This window comes from Bufo gargarizans, chromosome 1 (genome assembly GCF_014858855.1).
Source record: "Bufo gargarizans isolate SCDJY-AF-19 chromosome 1, ASM1485885v1, whole genome shotgun sequence".
NCBI classification, from domain to species: Eukaryota; Metazoa; Chordata; class Amphibia; order Anura; family Bufonidae; genus Bufo; species Bufo gargarizans.
Genome location: NC_058080.1, coordinates 491,697,340 through 491,716,774, shown reverse-complemented (window position 1 = coordinate 491,716,774; position 19,435 = coordinate 491,697,340). Strand labels below are relative to the sequence as shown.

Genomic DNA, 19,435 nt, shown 5'->3' with positions numbered 1-19,435 from the left:
GTTTAGGGGAGGGGGAGGGAATCTGTGGATGGCACCGTTTAGGGGAGGGGGAGGGAATCTGTGGATGGCACCGTTTAGGGGAGGGGGAGGGAATCTGTGGATGGCACCGTTTAGGGGAGGGGGAGGGAATCTGTGGATGGCACCGTTTAGGGGAGGGGGAGGGAATCTGTGGATGGCACCGTTTAGGGGAGGGCGAGGGAATCTGTGAATGGCACCGTTTAGGGGAGGGGGGGAATCTGTGGATGGCACTATTTAGGGGAGGGGACTCAGCTCCCTGCTGTTGTGTGCACAAAGCACAGGGCAGCAGGGGGAGTGTAAAGTCCTATTCACCCTAATAGAGCTCTATTAGGGTGAATAGGACAAGGGTTCTAGCCCTTAAGGAGGCTAATAGTTATTAAATAAAAAGTAAAAAAATAAAAATAAAAAAAAGTTTTAACACGCCCCCCCAAATATAGAAAACAATATATCGCACATGCTTAAAATTATATCGCAATATAGATTTTAGGCCATATCGCCCACCCCTACCATGCGGCTTGAAAATGTTAGGTGAACAAGAAATTGAACTGTTGCCTTGTTATAAAGGTACAATACTAGGGCTTGTTCACACCCTGCAGACTATCCACTGTATATATTTTACAATGGTTAGAGCCCCAGGTTTGTGGTATAGAGCTTCAAATACCCTAATACCGTTCTCATGGTAGTATAGTGAAATGTCAAAATTGTAGCTGCCTGCAGCCACCACAAGGTGGCCCATTGAAGTCAGTGGGCACCACATATATATGAACCGCAATAGCCAGAATTTTCTCATGAGCACCAGTTGCTGGCAGTGATTTTCTAATCGCCGTGACAATCTGGAGTTTGCAACTGCTTTACTATGAGACAGCAATTTACAATATTTATTGTGAACTTTCCCTTTAAGGCTACTTTCACATTAGCGTTTTTCTCCATTGAAAGTCATGGATCCGTGTTCTATTGTGTCAGAAATAAACAATCCATCCACATTGTGTGCCAGGACGGATCCGTCTTGCTCCGCACCACATAGCGGACAGAAAAACTCTGCAGGCAGCGTTATTCTGTCTGCGATGGGAGCGCAGCCAAATGGAACTGAGTGCATTTTGGTGCCTTTCGTTCAGTTCAGTTTTGTGACAAAACAAGCGTTTTCTTCCACTATTGAGCCCTATGAAAGTAGCCTAAGTCAGCATCTCTCTTGCGGTATTATTGTGTCCTGTTTAGCAGTTTGTAACTCCCAAGATCTTTTTCAAAGTAATCAACCCACGATGCAGGCTAGACGTCCTGACAGATATCCGTATTTTCTCGTGAAAAGCAGGTCCCCTAATCCTGACAAATGCTTCTTTTTATTTTTGTGCAGTTAAGGTTTTGGCTCCCATCTCTAAAATCTCAGACTGTTAATGAAACCAGGGGGGAGGTCTTAGCGGTGTTCCTGGCGGTGTGAAGGTGCACCAAATGGGGTGTCCCAGCCCCCAATGAACAGAAAACCTTATATGCATAAGGCTACATTCACATGACTGTAAGTGTTTCGCAGTCCGCAAATTGCGGATCTGCAAAGCACGGATACCCGCCAAGTATGGTCTTCATTTTGCAGACCGCACATGGCCGGCGCTATATAGAGAATGCGGACAAGAATAGGACATGCTCTATATTTTTTGTGGGGCTGCGGAACAACGGATGCGGATCCATTTATACGGTCGTGTGAATTCACCCTAAGAGTGAACATGTGCAGTCTCATTCCATAGTGAAAGCCTAGGCTGTAGCGATGTCTTGATCCACATTGTACTTTATAACACACCATGCCTTAGGCCACGTTCACGGCGTTTGCAGTTTCTGTTCTGCCCTGTTAGAGGAGCAGATCAATGAAAATAACCTATACGGAGCTGAACAGACCCCATGGACTGGCATTTTTGGTGGTTTGTCCGCCCAAGACCTTAGCGTTACGCTATATAGAGGAGGGGGCAGATCATGGCAGCCAGACCTCAGTGCAGGATTCATGTACGAGTTGGGGGAGGATCAGGAATGAAAGCAAGTAGAAGTGGGTATGACAGGTCCGATGCCGACGTTACCTGCTCTGTGAGACTTGAATTGCTTATATCATGTACTGCGCAGGAAAGATGTCTCAACTAGTTTCCTTCCCTTCTTGCCATGGTGTTACAGCCCAAGTGATTCATCATGTGCGCGGCGGGCGGCTCAGCAGGGCTGCCTGTTACTTCATTTCCAGGCATGCTTTGTGGAATTGGTGTATCTTTGCAGAAGACGGCGGTGCATGCACAGTCATGTTTTGCTTCAGGAGTCAGACATCCATCTGTCAGAACTGAAGAGTGCAGCAGAATAATGTCATTGTGTCTTTTTTACTGCATAGGGAATGCCGTAAAATCAAAACCCGGTTTACCCAGTTTCCAATACAAAATAAGTCCCTTGGGGGGCGGTTTAAATAAGTTGGAGTTAAGAAGAAAATAAGTTAAGTTGTCTGTCCTTTAAAGTTGTTGTCCAGCAGTATAAACACCCCCCACAATGCCAGGGCCCCTCCTATAGATATGAGGTCTGATGAAAAAAATAAAGTTTTTCCTTAATTTTTTCCAGAGTCCCTTCTCTGGAGGAGAACCCTCCTGTAGGATAACCTCTTTGGGGTATTGGTTGCGGATGTGACATGCGGGCTCATGTCTGCGTCTATAGGGGAGGGCACCACGTTTGTGCTGGATGTGGATGCCTTCTCCTGTTCCCGCACAGCCACCTACCCTATAGACAAGTTGCTCGTAATTAGAGCTCTGGACTTAGGACTCACTGGTTGGCTCATCTGTGATTCATTTACTAAGGCGCGTGAGGACGCATGCGCCTGATGGACCAAGAGATATTCCCTCAACCAATATGGCTGCGATGACATCAAATTGATTGGGCGCATGCCTGAATACACGTCCGACGCAACAAAGTGACGGAAGCCAGATACGACATGCGCATTGCTGTATGGGGCACGCCGAAATAGGCTTTGGATAACCTGACACCGCCATACATCTGATTTCTCCTCCTTCCTCCCTCCATTTGATACATCATCTAGTAAGCACTTATGTAATTGGTTGCACATGTTACATTACCACAGTGCTCATGATACTTTATGAACTTTTAATTGGTAATCATGTTGAAGGTTTTCTAGATATATAAGTAGAGTTGAGCGAACACCTGGATGTTCGGGTTCGAGAAGTTCGGCCGAACATCCCGGAAATGTTCGGGTTCGGGATCCGAACCCGATCCGAACTTCGTCCCGAACCCGAACCCCATTGAAGTCAATGGGGACCCGAACTTTTCGGCACTAAAAAGGCTGTAAAACAGCCCAGGAAAGAGCTAGAGGGCTGCAAAAGGCAGCAACATGTAGGTAAATCCCCTGCAAACAAATGTGGATAGGGAAATGAATTAAAATAAAAATTAAATAAATAAAAATTAACCAAAATCAATTGGAGAGAGGTTCCATAGCAGAGAATCTGGCTTCCCGTCACCCACCACTGGAACAGTCCATTCTCAGATATTTAGGCCCCGGCACCCAGGCAGAGGAGAGAGGTCCCGTAACAGAGAATCTGTCTTCATGTCAGCAGAGAATTAGTCTGCATGTCATAGCAGAGAATGAGGCTTCACGTCAGCCACCACTGCAACAGTCCATTGGCATATATTTAGGCCCAGCACACACACAGGCAGAGGAGAGAGGTCCCGTAACAGAGAATCTGGCTTCATGTCAGCAGAGAATCAGTCTGCATGTCATAGCAGAGAATCAGGCTTCACGTCAGCCACCACTGCAACAGTCCATTGTCATAAATTTAGGCCCAGCACCCAGGCAGAGGAGAGAGGTCCCGTAACAGAGAATCTGGCTTCATGTCAGCAGAGAATCAGTCTTCATATCATAGCAGAGAATCAGGCTTCACGTCACCCACCACTGTAAGAGTCAATTTTCATAAATTTAGGCCCAGAACCCAGGCAGAGGAGAAAGGTCCCGTAACAGACAATCTGGCTTCATGTCAGCAGAGAATCAGTCTTCATATCATAGCAGAGAATCAGGCTTCACGTCACCCACCACTGTAAGAGTCAATTTTCATAAATTTAGGCCCAGAACCCAGGCAGAGGAGAAAGGTCCCGTAACAGACAATCTGGCTTCATGTCAGCAGAGAATCAGTCTTCATATCATAGCAGAGAATCAGGCTTCACGTCACCCACCACTGTAAGAGTCAATTTTCATAAATTTAGGCCCAGAACCCAGGCAGAGGAGAAAGGTCCCGTAACAGACAATCTGGCTTCATGTCAGCAGAGAATCAGTCTTCATATCATAGCAGAGAATCAGGCTTCACGTCACCCACCACTGTAAGAGTCAATTTTCATAAATTTAGGCCCAGAACCCAGGCAGAGGAGAAAGGTCCCGTAACAGACAATCTGGCTTCATGACAGCAGAGAATCAGTCTGCATGTCATAGCAGAGAATCAGGCTTCACGTCAGCCACCACTGCAACAGTCCATTGTCATAAATTTAGGCCCAGCACCCAGGCAGAGGAGAGAGGTCCCGTAACAGAGGATCTGGCTTCATGTCAGCAGAGAATTAGTCTGCATGTCATAGCAGAGAATGAGGCTTCACGTCAGCCACCACTGCAACAGTCCATTGGCATATATTTAGGCCCAGCACACACACAGGCAGAGGAGAGAGGTCCCGTAACAGACAATCTGGCTTCATGTCAGCAGAGAATTAGTCTGCATGTCATAGCAGAGAATGAGGCTTCACGTCACCCACCACTGCAACAGTCCATTGGCATATATTCAGGCCCAGCACCCAGGCAGAGGAGAGAGGTCCCGTAACAGAGGATCTGGCTTCATGTCAGCAGAGAATCAGTCTGCATGTCATAGCAGAGAATCAGGCTTCACGTCAGCCACCACTGCAACAGTCCATTGTCATAAATTTAGGCCCAGCACCCAGGCAGAGGAGAGAGGTCCCGTAACAGACAATCTGGCTTCATGTCAGCAGAGAATTAGTCTGCATGTCATAGCAGAGAATCAGGCTTCATGTCAGCCACCACTGCAACAGTCCATTGGCATATATTTAGGCCTAGCACACAGGCAGAGGAGAGGTTCATTCAACTTTGGGTAGCATCGCAATATAATGGTAAAATGAAAATAAAAATAGGATTGAATGAGGAAGTGCCCTGGAGTCCAATAATATATGGTTATGGGGAGGTAGTTAATGTCTAATCTGGACAAGGGACGGACAGGTCCTGTGGGATCCATGCCTGGTTCATTTTTATGAACGTCAGCTTGTCCACATTGGCTGTAGACAGGCGGCTGCGTTTGTCTGTAATGACGCCCCCTGCCGTGCTGAATACACGTTCAGACAAAACGCTGGCTGCCGGGCAGGCCAGCACCTCCAAGGCATAAAAGGCTAGCTCTGGCCACGTGGACAATTTAGAGACCCAGAAGTTGAATGGGGCCGAACCATCAGTCAGTACGTGGAGGGGTGTGCACACGTACTGTTCCACCATGTTAGTGAAATGTTGCCTCCTGCTAACACGTTGCGTATCAGGTGGTGGTGCAGTTAGCTGTGGCGTGTTGACAAAAGTTTTCCACATCTCTGCCATGCTAACCCTGCCCTCAGAGGAGCTGGCCGTGACACAGCTGCCTTGGCGACCTCTTGCTCCTCCTCTGCCTTGGCCTTGGGCTTCCACTTGTTCCCCTGTGACATTTGGGAATGCTCTCAGTAGCGCGTCTACCAACGTGCGCTTGTACTCGCGCATCTTCCTATCACGCTCCAGTGCAGGAAGTAAGGTGGGCACATTGTCTTTGTAGCGTGGATCCAGCAGGGTGGCAACCCAGTAGTCCGCACAGGTTAAAATGTGGGCAACTCTGCTGTCGTTGCGCAGGCACTGCAGCATGTAGTCGCTCATGTGTGCCAGGCTGCCCAGGGGTAAGGACAAGCTGTCCTCTGTGGGAGGCGTATCGTCATCGTCCTGCCTTTCCCCCCAGCCACGCACCAGTGATGGACCCGAGCTGCGTTGGGTGCCACCCCGCTGTGACCATGCTTCATCCTCATCCTCCTCCACCTCCTCCTCATCCTCGTCCTCCTCGTCCTCCAGTAGTGGGCCCTGGCTGGCCACATTTGTACCTGGCCTCTGCTGTTGCAAAAAACCTCCCTCTGAGTCACTTCGAAGAGACTGGCCTGAAAGTGCTAAAAATGACCCCTCTTCCTCATCCTCCTCCTCCTCCTCCTGGGCCACCTCCTGTTCCATCATCGCCCTAAGTGTTTTCTCAAGGAGACATAGAAGTGGTATTGTAACGCTGATAACGGTGTCATCGCCACTGGCCATGTTGGTGGAGTACTCGAAACAGCGCAACAGGGCACACAGGTCTCGCATGGAGGCCCAGTCATTGGTGGTGAAGTGGTGCTGTTCTGTAGTGCGACTGACCCGTGCGTGCTGCAGCTGAAACTCCACTATGGCCTGCTGCTGCTCGCACAGTCTGTCCAGCATGTGCAAGGTGGAGTTCCACCTGGTGGGCACGTCGCATATGAGGCGGTGAGCGGGAAGGCCGAAGTTACGCTGTAGCGCAGACAGGCGAGCAGCGGCAGGATGTGAACGCCGGAAGCGCGAACAGACGGCCCGCACTTTATGCAGCAGCTCTGACATGTCGGGGTAGTTGTGAATGAACTTCTGCACCACCAAATTCAGCACATGCGCCAAGCAAGGGATGTGCGTCAAATTGGCTAGTCCCAGAGCTGCAACGAGATTTCGCCCATTATCACACACCACCAGGCCGGGCTTGAGGCTCACCGGCAGCAACCACTCGTCGGTCTGTTGTTCAATACCCCGCCACAACTCCTGTGCGGTGTGGGGCCTGTCCCCCAAACATATGAGTTTCAGAATGGCCTGCTGACGTTTACCCCGGGCTGTGCTGAAGTTGGTGGTGAAGGTGTGTGGCTGACTGGATGAGCAGGTGGAAGAAGAGGAGGAGGAAGCCGAGAAGGAGGAGGTGGCAACAGGAGGCAAAGAATGTTGCCCTGCGATCCTTGGCGGCGGCAGGACGTGCGCCAAACAGCTCTCCGCCTGGGGCCCAGCTGCCACTACATTTACCCAGTGTGCAGTTAGGGAGATATAGCGTCCCTGGCCGTGCTTACTGGTCCACGTATCTGTGGTTAGGTGGACCTTGCTACAGATGGCGTTGCGCAGTGCACACTTGATTTTATCGGATACTTGGTTGTGCAGGGAAGGCACGGCTCTCTTGGAGAAGTAGTGCCGGCTGGGAACAACATACTGTGGGACAGCAAGCGACATGAGCTGTTTGAAGCTGTCTGTGTCCACCAGCCTAAATGACAGCATTTCATAGGCCAGTAGTTTAGAAATGCTGGCATTCAGGGCCAGGGATCGAGGGTGGCTAGGTGGGAATTTACGCTTTCTATCAAATGTTTGTGAGATGGAGAGCTGAACGCTGGCGTGTGACATGGTTGAGACGCTTGGTGACGGAGGTGGTGGTGGTGGTGTTGGTGGTACATCCCCTGTTTGCTGGGCGGCAGGTGCCAACGTTCCTCCAGAGGCGGAGGAAGAGGCCGAGGCGGCAGCAGCAGAATAGGCCGAGGCGGCAGCAGCAGAAGAGGTAGCAGGGGGAGCCTGAGTGACTTCCTTGGTTTTAAGGTGTTTACTCCACTGCAGTTCATGCTTTGCATGCAGGTGCCTGGTCATGCAGGTTGTGCTCAGGTTCAGAACGTTAATGCCTCGCTTCAGGCTCTGATGGCACAGCGTGCAAACCACTCGGGTCTTGTCGTCAGCACATTGTTTGAAGAAGTGCCATGCCAGGGAACTCCTTGAAGCTGCCTTTGGGGTGCTCGGTCCCAGATGGCGGCGGTCAGTAGCAGGCGGAGTCTCTTGGCGGCGGGTGTTCTGCTTTTGCCCACTGCTCCCTCTTTTGCTACGCTGTTGGCTCGGTCTCACCACTGCCTCTTCCTCCGAACTGTGAAAGTCAGTGGCACGACCTTCATTCCATGTGGGGTCTAGGACCTCATCGTCCCCTGCATCGTCTTCCACCCAGTCTTGATCCCTGACCTCCTGTTCAGTCTGCACACTGCAGAAAGACGCAGCAGTTGGCACCTGTGTTTCGTCATCATCAGAGACATGCTGAGGTGGTATTCCCATGTCCTCATCATCAGGAAACATAAGTGGTTGTGCGTCAGTGCATTCTATGTCTTTCACCGCTGGGGAAGGGCTAGGTGGATGCCCTTGGGAAACCCTGCCAGCGGAGTCTTCAAACAGCATAAGAGACTGCTGCATAACTTGAGGCTGAGACAGTTTCCCTGGTATGCATGGGGGTGATGTGACAGACTGATGGGGTTGGTTTTCAGGCGCCATCTGTGCGCTTTCTGCAGAAGACTGGGTGGGAGATAATGTGAACGTGCTGGATCCACTGTCGGCCACCCAATTGACTAATGCCTGTACCTGCTCAGGCCTTACCATCCTTAGAACGGCATTGGGCCCCACCATATATCGCTGTAAATTCTGGCGGCTACTGGGACCTGAGGTAGTTGGTACACTAGGACGTGTGGATGTGGCAGAACGGCCACGTCCTCTCCCAGCACCAGAGGGTCCACTAACACCACCACGACCATGTCCACGTCCGCGTCCCTTACTAGATGTTTTTCTCATTGTTATGGTTCACCACAACAACAAATATATTATTTGGCCCAATGTATTGTATTCAAATTCAGCGGGATATAAATTTGAGGCCTAGTATTTAGGCGCTGGGTGACCGGTATGGATTTAGTGACAGAATTAGACTTGGAAATGCACAGAAGCGTGTGTGTGAAGTTATTCTGAATGACCCAATGTGCACCTTGAATATTATATACCCTTTTAGGGATAGATTTCAAATAGCTCTGATATAGCAGGAACCACTAAATTATGAAATTGCTAAATTGGGAATTGTACTTCAACCCAGAACAAAAAATGTGCTTTGACGGGACACTAAATAACTTTCCCAGCTACAACAGGACAGCGGTAACGAGAGATTTAGAGGGATTTAAATTTGAGGCCTAGTATTTAGGCGCTGGGTGCACAGGTATGGATTTAGTGACAGAATTAGACTTGGAAATGCACAGTAGCGGTGTGTGTGAAGTTATTCTGAATGACCCTATGTGCACCTTCAATATTATATACCCTTTTAGGGATAGATTTCAAATAGCTCTGATATAGCAGAAACCACTAAATTATGAAATTGCTAAATTGGGAATTGTACTTCAACCCAGAACAAAAAATGTGCTTTGACGGACACTAAATATCTTGCCCAGCAACAACAGTACAGCGGTGGGTAACGAGAGATTTAGAGGGATTTAAATTTGAGGCCTAGTATTTAGGCGCTGGGTCACCGGTATGGATTTAGTGACAGAATTAGACTTGGAAATGCACAGAAGCGTGTGTGTGAAGTTATTCTGAATGACCCTATGTGCACCTTCAATATTATATACCCTTTTAGGGATAGATTTCAAATAGCTCTGATATAGCAGAAACCACTAAATTATGAAATTGCTAAATTGGGAATTGTACTTCAACCCAGAACAAAAAATGTGCTTTGACGGACACTAAATATCTTGCCCAGCAACAACAGTACAGCGGGTAACGAGAGATTTAGAGGGATTTAAATTTGAGGCCTAGTATTTAGGCGCTGGGTGACAGGTATGGGTTTAGTGACAGAATTAGACTTGGAAATACACAGTAGCGGTGTGTGTGAAGTTATTCTGAATGACCCAATGTGCACCTTCAATATTATATACCCTTTTAGGGATAGATTTCAAATAGCTCTGATATAGCAGAAACCACTAAATTATGAAATTGCTAAATTGGGAATTGTACTTCAACCCAGAACAAAAAATGTGCTTTGACGGACACTAAATATCTTGCCCAGCAACAACAGTACAGCGGGTAACGAGAGATTTAGAGGGATTTAAATTTGAGGCCTAGTATTTAGGCGCTGGGTGACAGGTATGGGTTTAGTGACAGAATTAGACTTGGAAATACACAGTAGCGGGTGTGTGTGAAGTTATTCTGAATGACCCAATGTGCACCTTCAATATTATATACCCTTTTTGGGATAGATTTCAAATAGCTCTGATATAGCAGGAACCACTAAATTATGAAATTGCTAAATTGGGAATTGTATTTCAACCCAGAACAAGAAATGTGCTTGAACGGACACTAAATAACTCGCCCAGCTACAGCACTAGGGACAGATTTAGCTGGATATAAATTTGAGAAATGTGCTTGAACGGACACTAAATAACTCGCCCAGCTACAGCACTAGGGACAGATTTAGCTGGATATAAATTTGAGGCCTAGTATTTAGGCGCTGGGTGACCGGTATGGATTTAGTGACAGAATTAGACTGGGATATGGCCAAAAAATAAACAGACTATTGCTGGTTAAATGCACTTGGTGTGACAGCTTCACCCTGATGTAGGCTTTAGCCAAAAAACAACCACACCATTGAGGGTTAAATGCACTTGGTGACAGGCGCAGCTTGCCCCTGATTTGTATATGGCCAAAAAATGAACAGACTATTGCTGGTTAAATGCACTTGGTGTGACAGCTTCACCCTGATGTAGGCTTTAGCCAAAAAACAACCACACCATTGAGGGTTAAATGCACTTGGTGACAGGCGCAGCTTGCCCCTGATTTTGTATATGGCCAAAAAATGAACAGACTATTGCTGGTTAAATGCACTTGGTGTGACAGCTTCACCCTGATGTAGGCTTTAGCCAAAAAACAACCACACCATTGAGGGTTAAATGCACTTGGTGACAGGCGCAGCTTGCCCCTGATTTTGTATATGGCCAAAAAATGAACAGACTATTGCTGGTTAAATGCACTTGGTGTGACAGCTTCACCCTGATGTAGGCTTTAGCCAAAAAACAACCACACCATTGAGGGTTAAATGCACTTGGTCGCAGCTTGTGCTGGCGCACCACAAGACACAAAATGGCCGCCGATCACCCCAGAAAAATGAGACTGACAAACGGTCTGTGCAGCCTAAAAACAGTGAGCAATTGAGGATCAGCAGCTCAATGATCCACAGCTGCAGATCGATCAGTTAATCAAGTCCTTTGGAGGAGTTAATCTGCCTAATCTCGCCCTACTGTCGCAGCCGCAACCTCTCCCTACGCTAATCAGAGCAGAGTGACGGGCGGCGCTATGTGACTCCAGCTTAAATAGAGGCTGGGTCACATGGTGCTCTGGCCAATCACAGCCATGCCAATAGTAGGCATGGCTGTGATGGCCTCTTGGGGCAAGTAGTATGACGCTTGTTGATTGGCTGCTTTGCAGCCTTTCAAAAAGCGCCAAGAAAGCGTCACAAAAGCGCCAAGAAAGCGACGAACACCGAACCCGAACCCGGACTTTTACGAAAATGTCCGGGTTCGGGTCCGTGTCACGGACACCCCAAAATTCGGTACGAACCCGAACTATACAGTTCGAGTTCGCTCATCCCTATATATAAGTTGTTGTAAAGACTGTTTTCACATCAAAAAGGTATTCAATTATGCATTGTAATCACTTTTATACTGGATATTATTTTACGTCACTTTTTAACCCTAATTGTTCTTATTAGGGATCGACCGATATAGATTTTTTAGGTCCGATACCGATAATTTGTGAACTTTTAGGCCGATAGCCGATAATTTATACCGATATTATGTGAATTTTCGTTTAAAAAAATATAAAAAATTCCTGCTGAAAATGAATGTTTATTGTTAATGTGTATTTTATAAATGCCGATACCGATAACTGTTAAAATTCTCAATATCGGTCGATAATATCGGTAAAACCGATAATCGGTCGATCCCTAGTTCTTATTGATTGGAATTGGCACATTGATTGTGGTTGCTATATACACTGAGCACTTTGTCTTAACACTTTGCTTGAGGAAGGCTCTAGTATTGAGCCGAAACGTCGCATCTCCATAGGGATGAATACAACTTTTTTTCATTTATATTTTTTCGGAGTGCTGCCGGTTTTGTGGACTTTATATATGGGATTTGCTTATCCCCACTAGGGCTTCTTGCAACCATCTGCTTATTGTTTTGACGGCGCCGCCATCCCTCTTCTTGATACAATCAAGGGTTACATTAGGTCTGGCGCTAACAATTCAGGGCGCTTGGTGGATTGGTGGGGTGACTCAAGGGTGACGTGGACGGTTTGCAGCGATGACTCGCGGCGCCGCTGCCGTCGCCTGATCACGGCGATGACCTGACTGTTGGTACGGTTGGTCTCAGCTGTGGGACACCATCCTTTCCTGTAATACGCACGTATAGAGTGGTATGTTGCCAGACCGTAGGGTTGACAGGACGTTGGATCCTGGGTTCCCATGTGTACGTAATTTGCATATCCCCCTGGGAGTTTGAGTATCTATGCGATCCTGACCCACAGCCTTCTGTTGAGTTTCTTTAACTTTTTTTGTTTACCTATTTTTGCTCGATCGTGTGACAAGGATCACATGAGTATTGGTGGTAGGCCCCCACTGCATTGACATGCGCACACTTGGGAGTGATCAGATCGAGCCATCTTTGAGATGGGCTATATTCAGTCTTTCTGCGCCTGAGGGATCGCGAGATTCAGGGTTCCCGCGCATGCACAGAGACTGAATGGGGATGCCGCCGAGACCTCGATGCTCCATGTGTGCAGCTTATCAGCTGATTGTGAGGTTTTTTTAAGTTACACTATGGAATAGGGTACACCTGCACCATGTAATGAGTATCTACATTGTATTATGTATGTTCACGGTATATTATGTAATTGATCACAGAACACTGCGAATGTACTGTATTTATGTACTCTGGACACTGATAATGAGATTTGCTTACATGCTTTAAATGTTGATATTATAAATTTAGTTCACTTTTTTGGTTTGATTTGATTACATCATTGATTAATACACATATATATTGTATGATTGTAACACATATGCACATGGCTTGAGAAAGACCGCAACAAGCGGTTGAAACGTTGCTGCTACCTGACATTGGGTGACTAAACCGCACGTATTCCTTTTGGAATCTATGGTGTGCTGCTGGCCTTTTTTTCGTTTTTTGAATTGGACCGTGGTCCACACTGGCATGATTTGCACCCGAACAAGAGTGTGCTGCATCTTCATTTTCCCATTTTTTTTTAAATATATATCATCAGTTTTGTATACGTTAAATGGATGGGAAAACGCAGTGTGAACCCAGCCTAACAAATGCTTTGTTCAAGGGATACACAATTCCAAGCTCAAGTTTTTAAAACGATATCTCTTGTATGAAAGGTCCTTTGCAATATGTAGCAAATATTTTTAAGAATATGTAAAAGCCCACCCGCGCTCCCGAACTCACTTTACACTCCTTACCCGTCAGGGAATCGCTGCTAGGTTCACTGCCACGGTCTGCTGCTGTGACCGTTAGATTTAAGTATCACTAGGGTCTGACTTAAATATAAATCAGAATAGGAACCTGCGCAGATTTTGATACGATCAGGGGTTTAAAGGGGTGAGTAGATATGTAAGAGAAGGGATACTCAGAGTAATTACCTTCTTGAAGAAGGCGATGTGTCCGTGGAGTGTTCTCCTTGTTAGATCAGGGAAGCATGTGTCCAGGTAACTTCAGGCTCAACCTCTAGCATGGGTGGTGCTCCGGCCGGCAGCGAATCACTCGCGCGAGGGAACCCCAGTTGAAGTCCGGGAACTTCGGCGTGTGACGTCACCGCACTGTGTATGGAAGCCTTCAGGGGACAAAATCAATCCGACGCATTTCTGAGCCAGTCGGGCTCCTTCGTCAGGGATGGTAAGATTTGTCGATCCTGAAAATAAATAGGCTACTGTTCCCATGACAACCACTGGTTTGTTTTGACCAGAAGTACTTAACCCCATCTGATTTATAGATCAGTCACATATTTTACTCAAATGCAAACAGTTCAGTTTCTTGATTGAGACCATATGGGGCCAGACTGTTTAATTTAAAAATCCCAATATTTTTAAGCCTTCAGTTATTCTGTTGATCTGGCAGAAGCCGATCTTTTTCTTAAAGTGTAGCTGCCATTTCACTACCAAAAATGAAATTCCTAACATATGTGATGCTGAAGGGAAGATATTCATGAAGCTTTATTTTTCCATTTAATTTTACCTTTCTGGTGTCTGTATTCAGCCCTTAGCAACCCTATTTCTCTGTGCCTCTATTTCAGCATCTTCCTAAGATAGCCTCTGCTGACTTCCTGTGATGATCTTTGCCATGTCCTTGATGCCATCCTGTATTTCCCTCACTTCCTATAAACCCTTGCTCTCCTCACATAAACTAGCAGACAAGCAGGATCAATCAGAATGGAGATAACTTCCCCCACTACCCCAGAGCAGTGTGTATCCTCTCACATACAGCTAACCAGACAAGCCCTGCAATTACATGAAATCAGTAATAATTTCTTTTAGCCTCCTAATAATAGTCACCTGTCAGCTCTGCAGCTGCTCCCTCATTCTCCTCCACACTGACGGGGGGCTGCTTTAACTGCTCATATCTCTGGTTTGGTACCAGCTAGAGATATGGGCTTTGTATTGCTTGACATTCCAGGCTTTCAGACAATACCAGAATGACAGCAATCTGTTCAGTAAAGGGGAAGGTATCACTAATAGAAATCAGGATCAAGTGAATACAGCTGAAAGTGAAAATAAAAGCAGATTTTACCCGCAATTATTCCAGACTCTATTTCTAACAGTGATTTCTCCTCTGTTGTGCGGACTTTAGCAGCCTGGAATGTCCGCTTTCAAACAAGACCAGTTGCATGTTTCTAGCTGCTACCATTCATGAGATAGCAGCATGTGAAGAAGCCCCCCCGCTCCACCTTCTGCCGGAGGCCAGGCACTCAGGGCTGTGCTCCTCCTCCCAGTGCTCTCCCCGTCTCATGTTTATGTCAGAGAGGAGACGGCTGCACATGACAACACTGTGAGAACATGCCTGCTCAATGCGAAAGTGACACGCGTTTCTGGGTGTTATGAGGTGAAACTGAAAAAGATTAAATTATAAAGCACAAAAGCATTTATACAGCAGGGTGTACTATACCATTACTGGATAAAAAAAGAAACAGCAGTTACACTTTAAGACTTATTTCAGGAAATAAACGTGTAATTCTTTTACTGACTTATGTTTGGTAAGAACACACTAAAATTAGCAAACAATGAAATTGTAAAGGAAGAATAGTGGGGAAACAGTGGAGCAATAGTTTCCGCTGTTAAACTGGTGAAAACACTCACGCACACGACTGTATTTTTGGTCTGCGTCCGATTTGCATTTTTTGCGGATCACACGCAAAAAAGTGGACAGCATAAGTAAATCTTCCTATGAACGCTTGTTTCCGATAATCAGCCTGTGTAAAGGTGTTTCTCTGATGCTAACACATAAATCATTGTTTCTGGGCAGCAGATCATGAGGTGTAAACAGCACTCTGCTGCGCCAGAAACTGAATCTGTATGAGGATGAGCGAGTACAGTAGTGATCGCTTGTCCCCATACAGCGGAGGTGAATGCTGCTCTCGCCTCCCTCTCATGAGCAGGCAGACAGTGCCTCCTTCCAGATAACTGCCTGCTTAGTCGGAACGTGAAACTGTGCGTTACTGTCATTTCATTTCTGAATTCACATCTCCTTGCTTAGTTCTGCTTTATAATGTCACAAGTTGCTCATGCACACGGTCGTAGATGTTTTTGCAGTCTGCAAATTGCGGATACCAGCTGTGTGCGTTCTGCATTTTGCGTAACAGAACATCCAGGCCTATAAAAGAACAGTGATGTGGACAAGAATAGGACATATTCTATATTTTTGCCAGGGAACAAACATACGGTATGGGACATCTTTTGCTGTCCCATTGAAGTTAATTGGTCCACACCCAACACACAAAAAGCGCAGATCGGATGTGGGCCAAAAATAAATTTGTGTGCATGAGCCCTAACTGCGCTACAGAGACAGTGGAAGAGCATCTCCTGTTTTCTATGTACACTGTATGGGAGACATCATGGCACCAACTCAGGGAAAACTGACAGAGCCTGCAGAGGGTGGTAACAATGCCAGATATAGTGAAATGATAGTCATAGATACATATGTTATGTCCATGTACCCTTAAAATTAAACTGCTTTCCACCATTAATGAATAATAACACCATTATTCGTTTGTTTTTTTCAGGGCAGGTGAAAGTTTTCCGGGCCTTGTACACTTTTGAACCTAGAACGGTATGTATTTATTTGCATTGTGATTGTTCTTTTTCCACTTCCTGTTTATGACCTTATTACGTTTATTAGTAAGTGTAGTGTTGTAGTTGTAAAGTATGAGCCATGTGTCAGGAGAGTGTTAATAAAGAAGTGTCTGTGGCTTCACAAACCACTGTATCTGGGTTATGGGAAGGACAGAACCTACCGTATATTGGTATTGCATATACTAGTCTTCTGGGCAGTGGCTGAATGTGCCCATGTGCTGCGTACTTTGATCTTTAGTTACAGTACTTATTGCATTATGATTGAACTCACTTGTATTTCCCATGCTATATTCTCAGCCTGATGAATTATACTTTGATGAAGGGGATATTCTTTACATTTCGGATATGGTAAGTTCCTAATTTTTTAATTTTATTTGTAGCTTTAGAATTGCACAATCCTTACCTTCATGAATTACCACTGAACCGTATTGTAAAATGCTGCCTACAAGCAATGTTCTGGGTAAAATGATGAGTGAAGCCGCTCCTTCTTATGATCGTGAACTCATTTCCATCTATAACTTCATTGATCATTCTGTGATTACCTATGTGTTTTAAAGGGCTATGCTCATTTAAAAAAAAAAAAATAGATTTTTGTATTTACCGTAAAATCTATTTCTCTTTCGTTCATTGGGGGGACACAGTCTTGACCTTAGGTATAGCTATTGCCACTAGGAGGTGACACTGAGCAAAAAAAGTGTTAGCTCCTCCTGCAGACACTGAGCTAATCAGTTTGTACAAAACCAGTAGGATCAGTCAGTAGAAGCCAGAGCAGTCCCCGGGGTGGGTCATAAACAAAGAAGCCATCCTGCCAATCCGAGGAACGCTTTCTGCAAAACTCTATGCCCCAGAGAAGTGTCAGAAAATGCAAAGGTGTGCACTCTGTAAAACTTGGAAAAGTGTGCCCAGACGACCAGGCAGCTGCCATGCACCCCTGAAGGGCCGAGGCCCCATGATGTATTGCCCAACCATTGCCCGAGCAAAATGAGCAGTAACCCCGAAGGGTGGAGCCTGTCCACTGATGCAATACTCTTCCACAATAGCCAAATAAATCCATCGGGAAATGGAAACTTTGGAGACAGCCTGCCCTCGTCTCGGTCCCTCTGGAGTGACGAATAATGAATCCGTCTGTCGGAAAGAGGATGTCTGAAGCAGATACCCGCTGATGATGAAGGGCGACCAACAGGCAAGAGCCGCTAGATCCGGATGGAAAAGACTGCCACCAAAAAGGCCACCTTGTAGGACAGGAAGCGAAGGGACCCCTGCTGCAAAGGCTCAAACTGAGAGGACTGGAGAGCGCTGAGCACCAGATTAAGGTCCCAAGGATTCAACGGAAGCCAGTAAGAACCCCCCCCCATCGCAGAAAGGTCTGAATCACAGAAAGGGAAGCCAAATTCCACTGAAAAAGAATGATGTCTAGATATCAAGGGCCAAAGAACTGCAGATGTGACAAAACTTGCCCCCCTTGGGGGAGGAAGTAGGGATGCCTGACCGAAGAAAAGAACACTCCAGTGGGACCATGACGAACAAGTCAGGGCTAGAAAACCTGGACCAACACCACCGGTGCAGGCATCCCACAGCAGAAATGGGGCATACGAGCCCTCAATGGCTATGAACACTAGCCGAGCAGGCAGTAACAGTATTTGGAGAAAGTGCAACTACTCACCCTGCGAAAGGGGAGAAGTAGAGAAGGCTGATGCGGCTCAGTAGGGAACCAGCATCTAGGGGTGACATCAAGGACAGTACGACCGCTCTACCCGGGGAGGGGAACCATGCAAACAATACACATATACAAACTGAATAAGTGCATACCCAAAACCACACAGAGGCAACGCTGATGTTGTCCCTGTAGTAGAAGGTAGAGGCAATGCACTACCTGTAAAGGCTTGAAGCCCGCGCCCTAGAAATCGGCAGGTTATACCATGCACTGAAAGCCGTACTAATACCCACGAGACGTAAGCAAACCCATAATTATGAGGCCTGGAGGATCTATCGCACCTGGTGATGGTAGAACATGAGCACATTGCCACCTGTGATAACGAAATGTAGGCACAATCACATCTACAACTAGTGAGAAGGTTCCACCCTTAGAAGGGGGACGATGAACAGAAATACTCCCCCAGGGACAGAGTCACACAGTAGGGGCACGGAACAAGAGTAGCCAAAAAACTCTATGGCCAGCGCAAGGCTGCCTCATAGGGAAGAGGCTATAGCCCAACTATGGTTTTCAGGACCAGAAGATAGACCCCCGCTGAGAATGAGGCCAAACAGCAGTAAACACCCAGAATATGGTGCTAGCGCCATCCTCCACTTGAGAAGCAAGGAAACTGAAAAGCAGCACATCTGTTGCACCTACTTGACAGAGAATGGATGTCGATCGTGTCCACAGCCTGTCAGCTACTGTCCCACCTAAGAAAGATGGAAAATGCGATAGAGCATCACTCCGCTGACTGAAGAGGGAAAGCAGACACATTGTATCCAGTGCATGGATAGCACTACTGGTTGTGCAACTACTACACCAATAGAAGGAGCGTAATGCTACTGGATCTACAGTATGCAATTGTGGTGCCACTAATCCACCTATAGAAGGGGGAAAACCGAAAGGACAGATGACAACCAGTATTAATGCAACCGGACGTATAGTATCCAGCGGAAGTGCAGTTACCCGCCCAATGAAGGAGGGTAATGCAATAGCCCGTATAGAAACCAGTGGTAGAGCAACTACTCTATACAAAGAGGGTAATACCACAAAATACAGTATATGGAGTAAGTGCTTATACTACTTCTATTACGGAAGGAGAGGAATGCTAGCGGAAGCATAGGATCCAGTGATAGTGCAACTACTCCGCCATGGAAGGAGGGTAGTGCTACAGCACTTCTGGTATCCCGTAGTGGTGTAAATAGTCCGCCTATGGAAGGAGAACAATGCTACCTAATGTACAGGGGCTCACGGAAGGTGCCAATACTCTGCCTAAGAAATGTGCAAACACTCCGTCCTTTAAAGGGAACCTGTAACCTCCAAAACGCATTTTAAACCGACATCATTACCTTACAGTAGCCCCCAGTGTGTTCCTAATCATGTTTTTAATTCCTCCACTGGTTGTTGTAAAACGCTGTTGTAATCTTTGTTTTCGCTATCAGTCACCTTGAAGTCGAAGGGGCAG

The 19,435-nt window shown here is 46.6% G+C and overlaps 1 protein-coding gene across 1 annotated transcript in view; it reads left to right on the top strand.

The window, feature by feature from the left end:
* Positions 1-19,435, top strand: part of OSTF1 (osteoclast stimulating factor 1) — a 49,082-nt gene that overhangs the window by 5,669 nt on the left and 23,978 nt on the right. Inside the window, exons 2-3 of the mRNA XM_044273934.1 lie at positions 16,205-16,251; positions 16,572-16,622. Of these exons, the coding sequence (XP_044129869.1) occupies positions 16,205-16,251; positions 16,572-16,622 (98 nt within the window). The remainder of the gene's footprint in view (positions 1-16,204; positions 16,252-16,571; positions 16,623-19,435) is intronic.